The 18,994-nt window shown below is 40.5% G+C and overlaps 1 protein-coding gene across 3 annotated transcripts; it reads left to right on the plus strand.

The window, feature by feature from the left end:
- Positions 1 to 102: 102 nt before the first annotated feature.
- On the plus strand, positions 103 to 18,045 carry gigyf1a (GRB10 interacting GYF protein 1a). Of its 3 annotated transcripts, none has more exons than XM_040141590.1 (24): positions 103 to 432; positions 533 to 596; positions 2,928 to 3,057; positions 3,338 to 3,433; positions 3,611 to 3,728; positions 4,422 to 4,530; positions 4,994 to 5,193; positions 6,650 to 6,918; positions 7,105 to 7,225; positions 7,362 to 7,547; positions 8,514 to 8,668; positions 8,865 to 9,030; positions 9,170 to 9,393; positions 10,130 to 10,230; positions 10,389 to 10,489; positions 10,594 to 10,667; positions 11,043 to 11,180; positions 13,288 to 13,503; positions 13,632 to 13,852; positions 14,079 to 14,236; positions 14,584 to 14,747; positions 15,867 to 15,911; positions 16,442 to 16,586; positions 17,579 to 18,045. In XM_040141590.1, the coding sequence occupies exons 2-24, from the start codon at positions 562 to 564 to the stop codon at positions 17,644 to 17,646; spliced, it is 3,240 nt and encodes a 1,079-aa protein (XP_039997524.1). In that variant the 5' UTR covers positions 103 to 432; positions 533 to 561; the 3' UTR covers positions 17,647 to 18,045. The 3 variants fall into 3 exon arrangements, with proteins under 3 accessions (XP_039997524.1, XP_039997526.1, XP_039997525.1); XM_040141592.1 differs by having other exon boundaries at positions 9,170 to 9,336; XM_040141591.1 differs by having other exon boundaries at positions 6,689 to 6,918.
- Positions 18,046 to 18,994: the final 949 nt, after the last annotated feature.

Here is an 18,994-nt window from a genome sequence, read left to right on the forward strand (position 1 = left end):
ATGAATAAGTTCATATTTTTAACTTTAATGTGAGATATAACTGCTGTATTACAAAAAAAAAAAGAAAAAGGAAAAAAAAGAAAGAAAACATTATTACTAGCAAAAGTGTTTTTATTTTGTTCCATCATTCATTTCCAAGGTTCTTTTTGTTTCTTTTTTTATGTTTAACAACCTTTTTCGGCTGTGAGTAGCGGGAGCTTCCATTCTTCAAACTATCGTTGAACCCCCTTCCTTACCTAGTTAGGACCTGATAACCTGGTATTCCTCAAGCACCTGAAACTGGCAGCTATTCTCTTCGTGTCTGTGTGTTTGGGGAGCTCTGTGACCACAGCTTAAGCACCACTCAGCCTTCTAGTCACCTAAGCCTAACTAAATCCAGCCAGCTCTAGCCTAGTCCAGCCCAGTCCAGCCTGCTCCGATCATCTGGACAGGGTAAGGCAGTTGGGGGCACATTTATTCCTCTGCCAAATCATTTTTTTACAAGGGAAGTTAAAAAAAACAAAAACTAACTAATAATTGTTTGTCTTCTCAGATACTCAGTTCTGTGTGGACGTGAGGAATATGACTGCTGAGACTCTTAACTTCGGCCCAGAATGGTAACTTATCTGATTTCTTTACATTATTTCAACACGGTTCAAAAATACTACTGAATACATAGAGAAGCGTTTCCTGGAGAAAATACATGCAATTATACTCATGATGATTCAGTAGAGTTTTGATTTAAGTACTTGAAGACTTAATTGAGTTAAGTAAGTTTTGGGTTAACACCATTCAAGATCTACTTACATGCTTGTTTTGAAGCTTTTGAACTTATCACTTAAAGTTTCCATTATTCTGAGCATTTTTAGGACTTTTCTTCCCTGTTGGTTTTTAAAGGGATTTTGGCTTAATCTAGACATTTTGGCCTGATGGTGGCACTAAATGAAAGGTCAAGGGAATCGGAATGGGATTCAACCTCTGGGAACTAAAGTATCCACTGTGAATTTAATGGGATTTTGGCTTAAATATCTTGAATTACCTTTTCTTACTAAATGCCATGGAAAAAATACCCATATTTGTGGAGATTAGAGGTGAAAAGATTAGTCAGTTAGTAATTTAACAGAGAATCAATTTGGTAACTATTTTCCTGACGAATAAAAATGCCCAGTATTTGCCTCAAATATGAGGACTTGCTGCATTTCCTTGTGTTGTGATGGTGAACTAAATATCTCTTGGTTTTAACTAATGGTTGGACAAAACAAGCTATTTGAAGACTTGATGCTGGGAGACTGCGATTTTTCTCCTTTTTTTTCTGACATCTTTTAAACACAATCATTAATTAACAGATTAAATCACCATAACTATCCACAAGGAAGTAACATAAATAGTCTAGAGTTTATAGGGTTGGTATGTGCAATTTAGTGTTTTTGGTAGTAACTTTCGAAAACCATTTTCTTTTGTAATCACTTATTATGAAAAACCGTTTTTACCTGAAGTCAGAATGTAAGTTTTGTCACAGTGTTGTCCTGTCCATCTGTCTGTCTCGCTGCTGTTTCTCCTCCTCCTCCTCAGTGAATGTTTGTGTAGCGATTAATGGGGGTTGGGGGCATAGTCTCTAGTTTGGTAGCTCTCCATCTCTAACGGCCTATGACTGCTGTGTGCATTCTTGGTGCAGTGCCATCCTCGCAAAATATTTCTCTCTTTACACATCTGCAGCTGCTTTCCTCTCAATGGCCCTTCCAGCCTACTTTTATCCTTGTGCCCTTTTAATAGCGCTATAGAGTGCACAGTTATGTGCTCATCACCTACAGCTGTCTGGCCAGCATGTTTACAAGTCTTTTAAAGCCTCTGATAGCGTTACAAAATTATTTAGACCATTTGAGGTTTTGTTGGCAGCAGAGTCGGCAAGTATGTTAGTCATCCTGATAGAATTCAAAGTGAAAACAATCTGCCATTTCATTTCGATTAACATTTATTAGACCAACCTTTGCTCTTTTTAAGACTCTGACACATGATTATGAACATATAGATATAAGTGTGTGGACGATCTTTTCGGTTTCATCCTTTGTCCTATGAGGGAGGGACGCTAAAATTGGTTAAGGTAAATACAAGTGAAGTGGAAGCAAATATACAAAAATATTTCTTACTACCTCACCCACTGGCATGTTTCCTCAGCTCTCCTCTTATTATGCATATTAGTCGGTGATCCACTTATTTTTATCCTCTTTCATATGCCACATGCTACCCACTGGTCTTTCATGATGCCTTCCTTTACCTTTTACACCCCACACCAGCCTCCACATCTCTGAGATACATATGGTTTTGATGTGGGGCTGTGAGTCAATGACACACTTTGTAGAGGCATGTGAATGGAGCCATTGTTAAACAGCAGGCTTTGGAAGCTGGCCTGCGAGTAATAGCTTTTTAAAATGAAATCTTGAGATTGGAAAGCTAATATATCATCTGTGTTGAGCCAAGTGCATTCAGGGGGACCTGCGTAGGAGGATGGGTGATTTGTTACAGAACATTTAGTAAATTCTTTCTTCTTTTTCCCTGCTGCAAGATGGATGCTATTAGATTTTTTTCTTTCCAATTCAGATGAAAGGAATTCTATTATGTTACACAATGGCGTTTGTTGTACTATGTGCCAAGTTATTTATAAGTGATGTGTCTACAGTGTATGTCACTTAAAGTCAGTAGTCAGAAAAAGGTGCTGGAAACATTAGGCTTTTAAGGTTCAATCTGTAATTGCAGATTGGCACTTTCCTGCCGAAACACTGAATGAAAAACCTGACCACTAGCTTTAGTGGTCAGGTTTTTCATTCCACATAAGTCCTACCTTCCGAATCCAACACTGACATGTCCTATGGTCTGTTTGAGATTTAGGCAACAAATATTGAAGTGGAAAATACATTATCATAATTCTGAAGGACTCTTTCCTCACATAGGCTCCGTGCACTGTCCAGTGGGGGGAGTGTGACGTCCCCCCCTCCTTCCCCCGCCATGCCAAAGTACAAGCTGGCCGAGTACCGCTACGGCCGAGAGGAGATGTTAGCACTTTATATCAAAGACAACAAGGTTAGTGGGAAAACTAGTAAGTTTCTCTCAGGGACTGTATGAATCACACAATAAGAAAAAAACAATCTCTCCTGTTTTGCAGTGTTGAGGAAGTCATTTGTGCCGAGAGTGAATAAGTACTTTCTTAAAGCCAGCGTTTATATTGCTTTTAAATCTCCATTTACTTTCCTGTCCTCAAAATTGAGAACCTGTTTGAGGGTCAATCGGTTTTTCGAAGTCATGGTAAAGGTTTTTTAAAGATGATTTTGTCCCCCTAAGTTCCTATTGTTGCTGTTTTTAGGTCCCAGAGGACATGCAGGATAAGGAGTTTGCTGCTATTCTGCAAGATGAGCCCATGCAGCCACTGGCACTGGTGCCTCTCACTGAGGAGGAGCAGGTCTGCCACAAATACACTGATACCTGCTAATGTAGAACTGTTTGAGCTCGTCATGTGGTATTTCACTGTGATACAACCTCAACTCCAAAGCAAGCTGTTCTGTTGGTTGACAAATGTGGCTGTGAGCTCACATGCCTCACATTCCTCCCTTTCGCTCTTTCCATTCTCTCTCCGCAGAGGAACTTCTCCATGTCTGTGAACAGTGTGGCGGTGCTGAGGCTCATGGGAAAAGGGGTGGGTGGGGCTGCCCCAGCTGGAGTGGTCCGAGGACGAGGGGCCACACGAGGTGGTCGAGGTAAAAACTGAAGACAAAACAAATCCCCCCATACTCCCATTAGAAGAGAAACAACAGCAACAAGAACAGCATTGATTCAACCTAAGTGCACTCATGATAAATCCACAACCACTTGCGCTGAAACTAACATGAGTCCAACAGCAACAAAAATGCTGCCTGAACTCTTGGCTGAAACTACAATGGCAGTTATCCAGGGAAACTAAAACAGTTTATTCAAGCCAACCACTGAAGTGTTTATTTCCTCCTTTTCTTCCACCATCTTGATGCAGCACACTTCCTCTTGGCCTGTCTAAATAGTCCTCCTTTTGTCCAGCCACACCTGTCTAAAACCACTGGACTCATGAACTCACCTTGTGCATACACATTACTCTGCGCATATGAATAGCCAATGTAAACACTAGCTCTTCCGGTTCAGGACAGCCAAGGAAACAACCGAGAAGAATGATGCTATGCGAGTTTCAGAATTTGTGCATATATGTTGAAGTGTGTGGCTGGCTGTAGTTTGAAAGGAGTGTAAGGGTATAAAGGTATTTGTTCAATTATTTAGAAAAATGAAAAAATATTAGGGCTTGAACACATTAAACTAGAGAAAGTGAGTGAAATTATCCCAAATGGCTGATTAGAGTTCCATCATTCAGATAATGATGATTGTATTAAATATAATTGCCTCCTTCTGTGCATGTATATAATCAGGACGAGGTCGTGGTGAAGGTGGATTCTACCAAAGAAGTATTGAAGATGTGGAGGTGGGTTTTGGCCGCAGCGTCCGAGAGATACACCGTAGCCAGAGCTGGGATGACCGGTAAGGAAAAAACCCTGTACACACAACTGAACATCAAGAAGTGTCCTTAGAAGGGTTGGCAGGGTCAAATAAATCATGGCCCCAAATTCTCAGTGGCATAGTAAAGGGGTATATCTTCACTGCTGAGAGGAGCTGTCATCCAGTGCAATAAACTGCATAATCAGCTCTGGTATTTTTTGTAGGTATTTGCTCTCATGAGGTAGTTTGTCACGCTTTTGCAGGCATCTTCTCATATCTGCCTTGACTGAACTAAAGTATCTGCGGTATTTCTTCAGTTTTTTTTTTTTTTTTTTTTTTTTAATGGATCGGGATAAAATGCATGAATTCGTATCTGCCATGACAGGATGCAAGTTTTAGCTGGATCTATTTCTCAAGTATCAAAACGAGTTAATGTTTCGGGCTTGTTTTACTCTGTTTATCATTTAACTGATATAATTTCTTTCCATTTCCTTCCTTTCCTCAGGGGTGAGCGTCGATTTGAGAAGCCGCTGCGGCGGGAGGTGGGGCGCCCTGGCTTTGAAGAGGCTGGAGTTCCCGGGGGTCCAGGGAGGAAGGAGTACACAAGGGCTGACAGCGATAACTGGCGCACCCTCCGGGAGGAGCAGGAGGAGGACGAGGGGGAACCAGGCAGCAACTGGAGACTTGCTGGACCCCGCAGGGATGGTATGAGAAAATACATTTATTTATTACAGTACTGTCTCAAGCTCTTGTTTGTGTTTATGAAAGCTATACAAAAAAAAAAAAGCAAAGGCCTCATGATTTCTTTTCCTTTTAAAATGCAGGATGGGCACTCCGCGCATCTTTTGATAGAATTTTAGTCACCAGTGTGGAGGGACTGTTGCTGATGGTTTCGCTTAGCTGCAGTTTAGAATGGGTTCATGAAACTAGTGGCTGTAAGGGTTTAACATTCAGTCCGCTGCTAATTTTAGTGTGTTTGCTGTATTTAAACGAGGGTGGATTCAGCTGAACTGCAGCTAGACCGGAAAGTCCTGTGATATGTTACCAACACAAATGATTCAATCAATACTGAACGCTACATAATAATAGCCCATGCTATAAATTCTATGCTATATTCTAATACTATAATTTTATCATATTTCCCCTAGCAACTGGGTAAAATGTAAAAAATGGTCTTTGAAAACTGCAACATTGAACAACAGACGTTTTATCGTTTATAGGCTTTTTACTTGACTTAATGACTTAAGTATCTTATATTTAATATTAGTATATCCATATATAACTTACCCTCATAATCATAAACATTGCCCATTTTCCCATACCATAACAATGGAAAAAGAACTTGATATAGAAATTCTCTCTTTTCGCAATGCACAGCTTCAGGTGACTGATGTGATTCATATGTGCGTTCCATGCCTACTGTGTTTTGAACAACTTAAAACCACAAAATACCAAAGGTTTTTTTTTTTTTAGCATAAGTCTACATTAGACCTGGAATACACCAGGTAATACCTCTGTGGTTCTTTATGTAATCAGCAATACTCTGTTTTATGGAAGTATAAAGGCAGATGTGACAACTGAAATTAGTGTAATTACATTTGGCTCATACTTTAAGTTAGAGTAGCCCTTGTAACACCATACATGGTGAAAGCTGATCAAGGCTTAAAATATTAAAATGGCCTGAGTGGCGGTGATTTATATTCTCATTCCACTGTTTACACTCTAATCCATTAAACCTCTGTTAAACAATGTGTGCAGCAGGTCTGATTTAAACAGTAGATATACTGACATCTAGTGGCAGTGAAGTGATTTTTTTTTTTTTTTTTTTACAAGACACAGTAGTTGGATTTTGGCTAAAATAGAGCTTCCCTTTAAAGCTTCCACAGTTTCTGAGGGTGCAGCAGTTTAAGGGACTACATGACCTTCTCCAAACATCATGTTTAAACTCATTTTAAACTCCAAACTGTTAACTAGGTTAATGACAGAGCAGCAACCCCTGGAGGTGGGATAAGAGATCCCAAGACTCAACCATATGACTGTCTGTAAAACTGCTTGGCAATGTTTTTCTTTAATGAAACCTTGTTTTTGTACCTTTTTGTAGGAGGAACCAGCTCAGTTTGATTTATATTTCAACGACTCCTCTTATTATTGCTTCTCATAGTATCTTCAGTGATGGTGGTCAATTTCTTCCCTCCGTCAGATGGTGGTCCTCGCTCAGCAGGCTGGCGGGACCACAGTGGACCGGGTGAGAGTCGTCGTCGGAAGTTTGATTTTGACTTCCGGGACTCCGAGGGTCATAGTGGTGGCCGCCGGCGAGCAGGCAGTGAGGGACTAGAGGATGACAGAGATGGCCTGCCTGAGTGGTGTACAGATGAAGAGGATGGGGAGATGGGCACGTTTGACTCCTCTGGAGCTTTCATGCCTCTGAAGGTGTGTATGTTGTTTATTTCTTTATTTAATTTATTTATAGAAATTCTGTTATGAGGGAAAGTGGAGGTTGAAAGGAGGATATTTTGTAATTTGACCACTATGATATTCCTTTTATTGCCAGCACTCAGGAATGTCCATGAGTATTTGTTACACTTTCATTTCCTCTACTTCTCCTTCCTATTTTAGAAGGGTGGCAAGGAGACAATCCTGGAGGAGGAATTGGAGTTTAAGGGGATAGAGGAGGAGGAAGAGGAGGATAGCCTCGCTGACACAGAGAGGAACAGTGCTGAAGGAGACAAAGACAAAGGTGGGGAAATATTTTTCTTTATTTGATGATTTAGAATGTGTTTGCACCGTGTTCCATACTGTTACACCTAGTTGGTCATTTGCCCATAAGTGAGTAATTACAGCATTCCTCCCTATCCTCCACTGTAACCTCACAGAGGGTAAAGAAGCTGGCTCTGCTGTGGTTGATGGTGAGGCAAAGCCAGCATCACCTTCCTCTTCTCCTCCAACACACTGTACCCCTCCATCCCTGGAGCCCCAGCCCAGCAATGCGGGCCCGGTGGTGGATAACACGCAGCTGAGCAACAGTCACCCTGTCAAGGCCAACAGCACGCCTGGTGAAGGTATATCTAGTTCCAAATATCCCTGTACTTTCCTGTGTTGAATCTAGTCTTTTGGGCAACACAAAGGTTTGGTCAGCAGCAGTAATATGTATCTCTTATGTATCTGTGTTTATAAACTTAGGCAATTTCTTTCTGCGCCATATTTATTGTACATATACATAGACAGTGCAATAAAGTCATTCTGACTGTGGTAAGAGCTGAATGCATCGACCATGAAAATGAATAATTTCTTTATAAGGAACCTCAAATTATCTCAGTTTTCATATAGCTTTAGAAAACAATAATATTTGCATATAATTTAATAATAAATTCTTTAAATCTGCTATTTTTAAAAAAAATGGAAAAATGTGATTTAGAGCAGCTAATTCAACTTTTTATTTTTACAAGAATGCTTCCATGATTCATCCCGTCTTTTTGTCAAGTTCTCAGCCATGTGAGGGTTTTAACTGTAAAGCAGCCACACTGACAAAACCAAAATGTTGTTAGCCACTGAAAAATAATCAGTTGCTTTACAAAATCTACAGTAGTATTCTTAACCTGAAAGTGCTTTTCACATTATACATGAATATTAATTTCTCTTCCTCACCATCCCAATTTGAGTGTACATACTGTTTTCTTTAATTAGAGAGCCTGATTTGAAGTCTTAGGAGCCTTGACCTGACTCTGTTACTTTAGAGCTTGTGACCTCTTACGTTCAGTGCTTTTAGTCTAAGGATTGTGTGTGTGTGCGCGTGTGAGAGAGGGGAAATTTAGCCACGTTGATATTTTGGTTTGATATACAATATGGTTAGCCCCAGTCATTTAATAGCTTGTTTACTGAACCTGCTGTTCCTGCTGTATCAGAAACAGAGCAAGTAGGTGGCTCTTCCCCCAAGTCCAACATCACCATCCCATTAATAGAAATACTAAAAATAGGGCCCATTGTTTTACCAATGTTTGTTCTTGCTGTTGTTGTTTTTATGTCAGATGTGGCTCCGGTAGGAGGGTCCAAGGCCCAGCTGAGCCCCAGCGCCGCCACCTCCTCCAGTCTGCCTCCTCCCCCCCCTTCCTCTGCTGCTCCTCTCCTCCCTCCATCTGGAGGAGACACCGAGGATGATGAGGGCATGAAGCACCTGCAGCAGGTAGGAACAACGGGACGCACACTCACGCAGCTATCTCAGATAAATGATATAATCATAATGGAAATTGCATGTAACACAGCTTAACAATCTGTTTTCCTCAGAGGAAGGCTACAGCTACTAATTATATTTCTACACAATGTCCTACGGTCATTATGTTGAATATACAATGAATTGGTGCATGTTTGTGTTTGTGTAGGAGGCAGAGAAGATGGTGGCATCATTGCAGGACACCTCTTTGGAGGAGGAGTGTTTCACCCAGGCTCTGCAGCAGCAGGAGAGCAGGAACACAGCAGCTGCTCTACCGCTGTCTCACGAGGCTGCCATGAAGTGGTTCTACAAGGACCCACAGGGAGAGATCCAGGGTACACTCACACACTTTGGAATTTACAGCCATTTGTACACGCAAATATGCAAGCATAGCATATTAATTCGTAAATATTGCTTTGCTGGAATACAGCAATCTGTTGTCTAAAATCATGTATTTGTCCTACCCACTACCAGGTCCTTTCACCACAGTGGAGATGTGCGAGTGGTTCCAGGCTGGCTACTTCACCATGACCCTGCTGGTGAAGCGGGGCTGTGACGAGGGCTTTCAGCCCCTGGGGGATGTCATCAAGATGTGGGGCCGTGTGCCCTTTGCCCCAGGGCCCTCACCGCCGCCCCTGCTGGTGAGACAGCCACCACCAACGCAGCGCCCGCAGCCCAACCGGGGGCCCGCCGGGACTGTGAGTCAGAGCTCAGCCAACGTAGAGGGTTGGGATGGGAGGATGCAGAGGAGAGGGAAGATTGATAGACAGGTTATGGTAATAGAAAATTCAAAATTATTTCAAATAAAGTTTTAAGTGAAAAGACCACATGAAGGGCTTTAATTTCAGAGTTTCTCAAATTACCTTCACGACACAAAACCTGCTCCTGTAATTTTAATTGTGTTACACTTAATTTCTTGATTACCTTCTATAGTCTGTGAGTTGAGTAAAGTCCAGAAGAAGTCAATAATCAAACATCAGTCATAAAAATGACATTTTGCTATGCCCTCCAGTAATAGTCACTGGCTGCATTTAAGCTCCAAATTGTTGGAGCAGAACAGGGCAGGCTCCATACCATACGTAACACTACAAGTCTGGTCACGTGTCCCTGGTTCCCTTTAAGTGTGGTGCAGTTGATGTTTGGCCAGCTATGACAGCCTGGTACTCTGTACATCATTTATGGTCAGTTTTTTTTTTTAACATATTTTTGTATGCAGAGGAAATCCAGACTAGTTGATAGAGTATAGTCTGTGGTTACAAAGAATGGACAATTCCCTATTAAAGGGTGATATATATGAAAGCCATAGGAAAAACCGACCACAAGCAGTTCTTCCTTGGACTTAGCCCTCTTTGTGTGGTTAACTGTGATTGGTCTACTTAGTTTGAAGAAGCATTGTACTGACTGGTGATTTCTCGCTCTCTCTCTTCTTTCCAGGGAAACCTGGACCAGGAGCGCCTGAAAAAGCAACAGGAGCTGGCAGCAGCAGCTCTTTATCAGCAGCTCCAACAGCAGCAGCTATTCCAGCTCATTAACAGGTTGGCCTATGGGGGTGTGACAGTTTCACCTCACATCTCTGACCGAATTTCTCTTTTGTCCTAGTTTCTGCCATTTTACAGTCAAAATGAATTTATTTTATTTTATTTTATTTTTTTTTAACTTAAATTTCCGTGTTGGGTTTTGCTGTATGTTCCAGGTGCAGTGAGCAGAGTATGATGCCTTCGATGAACAGGTCAATGTCAGTGCCAGATACAGGGTCCATGTGGGACATGCATACCTCAGCTTCACAGCCGTCAGGTACATATACTGCACATATACACACACTTACACATGCAGTACAAACACATGAACAGACGCTGTATCATGTGCAGCTAAAATAATCCAATTCCTTTTCCCTGTAGGCGGTGAAGCCAGTCTTTGGGACATAACAATGAATCCTTCTACTCAGGGTCCAACTCTCGAACAGCTTCAAAAGGTGGGTAAAGTCATGAGCCTTAAAAGTGTAGAACACAAATTCTGCATCTACATTTTCTAAGTTCCCACAAATATTGCCTATTTGTATGTACTGTGTGCATTTTTAGCATTTTACACTGTTGTTCATGTCCATTTCTTTGTATTTCACTGTTAACAAAAACATTTCAACTGAAACAAGTAAAAGCTTTGTTAACACTGGCTAGACACGCCTAGAGATTGTTAGGGCTGCTAGCAGGCACAATAACTTTAATGGTAATTGGTATAAGTTTAGTAATTTCTGAGAAATGCAAAAGCCAGGATTGAGTAAAACCTTTCCTTCACTGTAACCTCATTTTGTGCCTGTTATTCTGTTGGACTCTTGCTGTTTCCCCTTTAGCTCCAGCAGGAGAGGCGAGACGCTGAACTCAGGGCGAAGCGTGAGGAGGAGGAACAGCGTAAGAGGCGGGAGGAAAAGAGGAGGCAACAGGAGGAGCAGAAGAGGAGGGAGGAGGAGGAGCTCTTTAGACGCAAGCAGGTGAGATGAAGGAAGGAGATTTTTTTTTTTTTTTTTTTTTTTTCTCTCCAAAATCCCTTCCCCTTTTTATTTAGATTTTATCATTACAGCCAATAATACCCTCCAATCCCTAAAAATCCCCTCAGCCCTTTGTGTTAGGAAACTCCAGTATGTTGACTTATTGGTTGCTTTAGTTGAATCAGTGAGTGTATCTTTATCTAGTTACTAATCAGCAGTAACAAGAAATGTGGCTTTTTAAAAAGCTGAGTATTGTGTGTGTGTGTGTGTGTGTGTGTGTGTGTGTGTGTGTGTGTGTGTGTGTGTGTACATATATACGTACATACATATATACATACGTACGTACACACACACAATACAATACAATACAATACAATATAATACAATACAATAAATCACCAAGCCGTGGTAGGATGGGAGACAAAAATGTTCTCGATTTGACAGAACCATTAAAGGTTTGTACTGCATGCTTTTTGATTTTAGCTTAATGTATTGTCATTTTGTTTACCAATTGCCAGTGTCCTTCCATGTTCCCTTCATAGATAAATACACATAGTTAAAGGCATTGTTTTATCTCTTGGAAAAAAACTTGCATAATGAAGAAGCAGAGTATTCACTTATTATCTGTACTTCTGTGTGTCCCAGCCTCTGAAATATTGATTGGAGGAGAAGTACATGTTTTCTGTTCACTTTACTGTATGTCATGAATGCAAGCTATACTCTTTACTATCAGGGCCTCATTATAGAAAAAGGCATTAACTCTGATAGATGCTATATTCCATAGAGGGGTTAGATTTTATATCCCATATTAAAAAAAGAATAAGATGCTCAATAAAATAATTCAGATAACTTTATTGAAAATGATGTGTAATTATGTGCTAGAAATTACATGTGATAAAAACTATTATCCTTGAACCATATAACTTGAACTACAGGACTGAATTGGGTAGATGCTTCCTGTCTTATTGATAACATGTCAGGGCATATACTGATGATTTCACTGTGTGGACATGTTTCAACATGTGTATCAGTAAAATTACCAAAAATAGCTTTCTAACATGCAAACTGTAAAATTACATTTATAAAAAATCCAACCTTATATGTGGAAACATATTTAGATACTCCCATTGGAGCTTGAGAGCGCATTTAGGATACCACTTTCTTCGTCCTTATACCACAGGTTTTATGAAAATATTTCACTTACTTTCAGTATCCAGGACCTTACTGGAGACACAGTTGCCACCTCAAATTCACTCTATTCCAATGAACATGCTGAAAACATGTTTATCCTTTATTTATTACAATTCCTATGACACAGGAATTCAGTAATCATGGAGATACTGAGGCAAAAAATGTAATCCTTAAATGGACACTTTTCTTCCATTGGTAAACTGTCTTTCAAATCTGTGTCACTTTTTGTATGAAGAAGAATCAAGAGGACGTCGGCACTTTGCACCGTTAATAAGCATACATCAAGCAATTTCCATGTACATTTTTATTTTCCTACTAGCTACCCCACATAGCATTTTGGTCCTATGAAAATGAACAAAATATGCTACCACGGTTTTTTTTCCATAATATCTACATGTCCATTGGTGATAGACATCAAATATTGGCACATAATTAATAAGATTGTATTTGCAGAAAAAATGATGATTGATGTCATATTGGTGCAAAAATGTGGGTTTGTAGTACCTTTTTAATATCGCTGTCATTTAGGAATTTTACACCTTTTTCCGAGTCTAGGGCCTTATAAAAATATAATTGCATGCAGTACAGGCTTTTAATGGTTTTGGCATTCAGAAAACACATTTGTGTTCCATCCTACAAAGTTTGGTGAGGCTAGGAACAACACTTGTAAAGATATTAAAGCGCAAACATGGCTTTCCTGATAAAGCATTTTTGAAACTATAAAACTGAAATATCAAAGGCTGAAAAAGTATGAAAACATAGGATTTGAGCAGAAATATACATACAATATGAACATAGCCACCAAAAGGCACCTGACAAATGGGTCATTCCATGTCAAACCAGATGAGGCTGTTTCAGCACCAAGTAATAAAAAGCGCGACAGCTATTCAGTGTGGACATCTGTCATATCATCCTGTAGTGTCGTCAGCAGCAGGAACTGATCATGAAGTTGCTGCAGCAGGCCCCCCAGCAGCAGGGTCCTGGGGCAGGTGGCTCAGGCTGGAGTGGGGGTCCCTCCTCTGGGCTCACCAAAGCAGGAAAGTCTCCAGCTCTGGCACTGATGGAAATGCAACAGGAGGCAGAGAGGCTCCTGAAGCAGCAGCAGCAACAGAGAGCCCAGCAGCAGAGAGACCGCGTGAGTTTCAATTATACAATTCGGAGGTTTCATACAGAGATGATGTTAGCACATTGTTGGGATTGCAGATAGAAAATTACATATTTTTGGTAATAATAATCAGTCTGATTTTAACCCTCTGTTTCCAGCACCCCGGCATGTCGATGGGGAGCTCCTCAATGGGGGGGCAGTGGGTGGATGGTGTTGGGATGTGGGGTGGGCCTGGGGGTATGGACGGTAAAAGTGGCAGTGGAAGCTCTTCAGGCAGCATGGGCATGTGGGACGAGGCTGTGAAGAATCAGGCCGGCCTGCGTGGAAACAGCAACAACAACATGGGTTTGAAGAATAGCCGCAGCAGCCCATCACTCAGGTACATAATATCAAATAAAATAAAATAAAATGGAATTTTGGATGGCTCCATAAAAATTAGTGCACTTTTGCGAGAGATCCCGTTTCCTTTTTTCTTTTTTTTAACAGCTGCAACTGCAGATAGCATTGCAGAATTGATCTATGTCTTTCAGTTGATCACTATAATTAATTATAGTGATCAAGTTATAATTTATTAATATGCTTCTATTCCTGTATGTCCTCTGCAGTGATCAGTACATGATGCGTCGTAAGAGGACGGAGGAGGAGGAGAAGCTGCTGAAACTGCTGCAGGGCATGAAGCCTCAGGATGGCTTCACCACCTGGTGTGAACAGATGCTGCACGCTCTCAACACCTCTGCCAACAACTCCTCCTCCTCTCTGGATGGTAGGCTGCTCAGCTTTTATGTATTTAGCAGTGGTAAGGGTGAGGAAAGTTCAGCCTCAACTTAGTTGATTGCTTTGTGTCAAATGAAACATTTTTTAGTATTTGTGTGTGTATATTGTGTGTGTGTGTGTGTGTGTGTGTGTGTGTGTGTGTGTGTGTGTGTGTGTGTGTGTGTGTGTGTGTGTGTGTGTGTGTGTTATATATATATATATATATATATATATATATATATATATATATATATATATATATATATATTTTAAAAAGTATAAGTGAATTAACCTCAACCTCTGTCCCCAAAATTTTAGCATTGCTAAACATTTTAAACTGTGTTTGTCGTTATTTAGTTGCCACAATTGTGGCATACCTGAAGGAGGTGGAGTCTCCCTATGCAGTGCTGGACTTCATCCGGTCCTACCTAGGGGACACAGTGGAAGCCAAAGAGTTTGCCAAACAGTTTCTGGAGCGACGTGCCAAACAGAAAGCCAACCAACAGAGACAGCAGCAGCAGGTAAGCCTAAGCTCAAAAGGTTTTTAAGTCAAGCATATGTCAGAGGCATAACCTGTTGAGACACCCCCATCAGTTCAGGTTCCAAAAATAAAAAAGTAGAGTAAAACGGCCACTTACTGGCTGAAACCAGACATTCTCTCTCTGTGAAGCGAGGAAAATTACCATGTTCTCTGATGGCTGCTGTCTGTGCACAGTGACTAAACATCTGATCCTTACGTAGGAAACTAAAAATTACACCATTCACTGAGTACACCATATCAAACTTTACTTTATTCTTTCTATAAGCTTTTAATTTATCTTTTTGTAATGGCTGCGACAGACTTTTTTTGAATGAAGATTTTATGGGGGCAGTTATTAAGATAGTGAAAAAATTTGAAATTAATTTGCATCTGTCAATTGGAAATCAAAGAGGGAAAGAATGCAGCAAGCAAAGGTTGCTGTCTGCATTCCAGCCTGTACCTGTAGCTGCTGTATCTTCACCGCACAAACACACAAAGTCTCATAGTCCATTATAAAAGTTTGTAATTTATTAAATTGCATTGTGCATAAGAAGAAGGCTGTCTTCCAGTAACAAGATATACTTAAAACATTTCAAATAACAAACTAACTGTGAAGTATGTTTTGATTTATAAATGCAACTTCCTGCTATATTTTGTGTTTTAATGAAGTGATAATAATTCAGTTCAATTTAATTATATGTCAAATCATAACAGAGGTTATCTCAGGGCACTTGTCATATAGAAGAGGTCTAGCCTGTGTTCTTTGTAGTTACATTGACAGAGACACAACATTTCCCCATGAGCAAGCACTTGGCGACAGCGGCAAGGAAAAAAGTCCCTTTTAACAGGTAGAAACCTTGAACAGAACCCGGCTCATGGTGGGCCGCCGTCTGCCTTCACCGGCTGGGTTGAGAGCGAATGAGAGAGCGATATTAAAGGAGAGTATACTGTACATATTTGTGAATGCTGATTTGACATGAGAGATAGTCTTGTAATACTGTCATGAAATATGATTGACTATACTACTAATGAGCTTAAAATTACTACAATGGAAACCCCTGAGTGGTTGTTATAGTGTGACCTGTATAAATGTGTCCTCTCTTTTTCTTTATTATCCCAGTTATCAAAGGAAGTGGCTGGATTGAACATGAACTTCCCTCTGCAGGTAAACCCATATATATCTTTATATTGTACACACAAACCCCTTTTCACACCACTTTAGTGACTATTCTTCTACAAAAAAGCATCTAGCAACGTTTTGGACAAACCTTAGCTACTTTCTGTAGAAGAGAGTCGCCAGTATTGCCCCGTGAGGGTGAACTACATTTGACCTAGTCTTGTCTCTAACAGTATCGCCTAACAATGAATGTTGCATATATATGACCGAAAGGCTTTTACAGACTAGGACACAATTGTTGCTGCCGAGTTGCTGCTCAAACAAGAATGTATTGATTTACTGTTAACTCTTAGTTACACTGCCCCATTTTTTTTTTTTTTTTTTTTTTTACTTACCACAATTCTAATCCTGATAACATGGAATATTAAATTTTATGAGGCAAGAGAACTAAGTCAGTTTTTATTTCAGCAATTATCTTTGGCATCGTAGTGTTAGTTAATCTGTTCAAGTTCAACAGACAGTTGTTCACCCTCTTAATTTACCCTAGCTAAATCCCTTCCTCCCCTCTCTTCTTTTAGGACTCAATGCGAGGTATGAATCCAAGCACCCTGCAGTCCATGTTTCAAGCCAACCACATGGGCAAGGCTGGTCTCTATGACAACCAGGGGGGAAAGATGAAAAAGAAACAGCCCATGATGCTGCACTCCGACCCCAGCATCTTAGGTATGTGACCCCACTGCAATTTAATGATTCTCCTCTTGAGTTGATTCATCTGTAAATGCTCAGAATATATAGTTTGCTTTAAATAGCTTGACCACAGATTAGCATTGGTATTACACAAAACACAACCTGCCAACAAAGACACCAGCGACACACTCCCACACCAAAGTTAGACTGGATACACACAACAAGCCAAAATAGAAAACGTAATCATAGGAGGGAATTAAATGGAGTCTAAAAGAAGTGGGAAAGGGAAAAGCAAAGCCTTCTGAAGAGGCAGCAGAAAGTTTTACATCTTGATGACTTGTTTGCACCCGCTCCAGGTGCTGAGTAGGATGTGCTCATAGGGTGGGCTTATGTCTGAGGTGTATTTATGTGCCCGTGAGCTGTTTGGAGCACAAACGCAGGGATGGGATATGGGTCACTCCTGAAGTAGATGGAAACAGGTGGCCAAACAAATGTTATGTCGTTACAAATTAGATATTGGAATCACTGGGATAGATGCAGCTGTATTATTCTGATTTAAAAATGGTGGGAAAAGAGCCTGATGAAAATTGTTCTGATTGGAAATGATCAGAATTGTATACTCTGATGATCGGAATATACATGGAGCTTGTAAAATTCGGTGTGCACACTACCCCCTATTTTTCAATGTAAAATACGGACTTTGTCCAGTACATTTTTTTCTACTTAGCTTAAATGTGTATACTATTTAAAATTTCTACCTCTTTAATACAAACAATTTTACATGAATAAACATAAATTGACCCCTATTTATGATTTGTGATGAGTTACTGTCTTGGATAGCTGCTTTTTAACATTCACAAATACTGTTTAACGTTTTGAGAACTGAAGAACTCCTCCTAAATTGAAACCCTCAGATTATTTCTGGATTGCATCTTTATCTCCTGCCTGCACTGTCTAAGCCAGCACTTCAAACTCCCCCATCTTTCATTCTCCTCTGATCTCACTCTGCCCCCCCCCCCCCTCTGCAGGGTACTCATTCCACAACACGGGCGAGTGTCTGAGCCTGAATGAGATGGAGATGGTGGAGGATTACTGATGTGACGCAGCGCAGCAGCAATAGCTACCTGAGGCCTTCTGTCTTTTAATCAGACAAACCTGATGACGAATGTGCACTGCTGGGGGAACCAGGGGTGGGGGTAGGAAGGGAGCGTGCGTGAGGGGAGGAGCAGGGTGGAGGCGCCTGGATCTGTGCCTCCCACTCTTTCCTTCCCTCTGGAAAGAAAAAAAGGGCTCCCTGCTGCACCAGTTGATCACTTGAGCAGGGGTGAGGAGGGGTGAGGTTAAAAAGGAAGATGGGTATCCTCTGGCACTCAAAAGATTAAGCACCTTATACTGAACTAATGCACTTTATTGAGATGGGATTTGAATAGGTTTTTTTATTTTTATTTTTTTTATTTTTTTTGTGCGTGTGTGCGCGTGTGTGTGCGTGCGTGCGTGTGCCTGTGTGTGATTTTTATTTTCTTTTTTTTTCTTTTTTTCTTTTTTTTTTTTTTTTTTTTTTTGGAATCAGTGTGCATACAGTGTGTGTACATACACATTATCTGTGTGCATGTGCATCGGAACTGGAAGGGGCGGTGAAACAGTCGGTGGGGTGAATGGTCGGGCTGTTTAGGTTTTCAAAGTCAGGGGGACCTTTAGTTGAAACCTTATCAGAGAGCAAATCCTTTCTCGAAAAGACAAACACTGTTGATATTTCTCTTGTTTAGCATTTTTTTTACGTTTATATAAAAAGTAAAGCTATTGAAAAATGGATTATAAAAAAAACTTGAAGATTTGCACTTGCCTAAAAAAGAAATAACAAAAACAACAAAAAAAATCAAACAAATGGGGTTAGTTATAGAAGTGAATATTTTTTTGTGAATGTGTATGAATGACTGTGAGAGTAAATGATGTGATGTGATGTGTGGTTTGTGTCAGTATATACCAGTCTGCACAATGTTTTTTTTTTTCTTTCTTTTTTTTTCCTCTCCTTTTGTTGCTTACCAAGATGTATGAAACATAAGAGGCCATTTTTGTCTTTTTTTTGTTCAAATGGTAATTTTGTATTCTCATGTTTAGAGAGCGTATGTGTGTGTCCCGTCTCCAAACAGGGACTTGATCTCCATGTCTAGAGAGAGTGAATGAATGAGAGGGAGAGAAAGAGAGAGAGAGGGGGGGGGGGGGCAATGCACAACACATCCTTTCTCTCACCAGCTCTTCATCCCCAGATAGACGAAATAGAAATGCATACATTTGTAAATGTCAGCTTTTGCGCTCATCACATGATGACCACCACTAGTTTATTTCCCTTAGCTTCTCCCCATGGGGAGCTGTCTCTAGACCTGTGAGGACTAGTAGACAGGGCAAATCATGAGGGACATTATTGTGTGTGCATCTGATCGAGA

The sequence above is a fragment of the Xiphias gladius genome, chromosome 12 (assembly GCF_016859285.1).
Source record: "Xiphias gladius isolate SHS-SW01 ecotype Sanya breed wild chromosome 12, ASM1685928v1, whole genome shotgun sequence".
Taxonomy (NCBI): domain Eukaryota; kingdom Metazoa; phylum Chordata; class Actinopteri; order Istiophoriformes; family Xiphiidae; genus Xiphias; species Xiphias gladius.

Bases quoted from the DNA above. Each gene is read 5' to 3' on its own strand.
- gigyf1a (XM_040141590.1), top strand. From the start codon at position 562: ATGACTGCTGAGACTCTTAACTTCGGCCCAGAATG. The intron at 3,434-3,610 runs GTCTGCCACAAA...CTCTCTCCGCAG, and splicing joins CTCTCACTGAGGAGGAGCAG to AGGAACTTCTCCATGTCTGT. The intron at 6,919-7,104 runs GTGTGTATGTTG...TTCCTATTTTAG, and splicing joins GAGCTTTCATGCCTCTGAAG to AAGGGTGGCAAGGAGACAAT.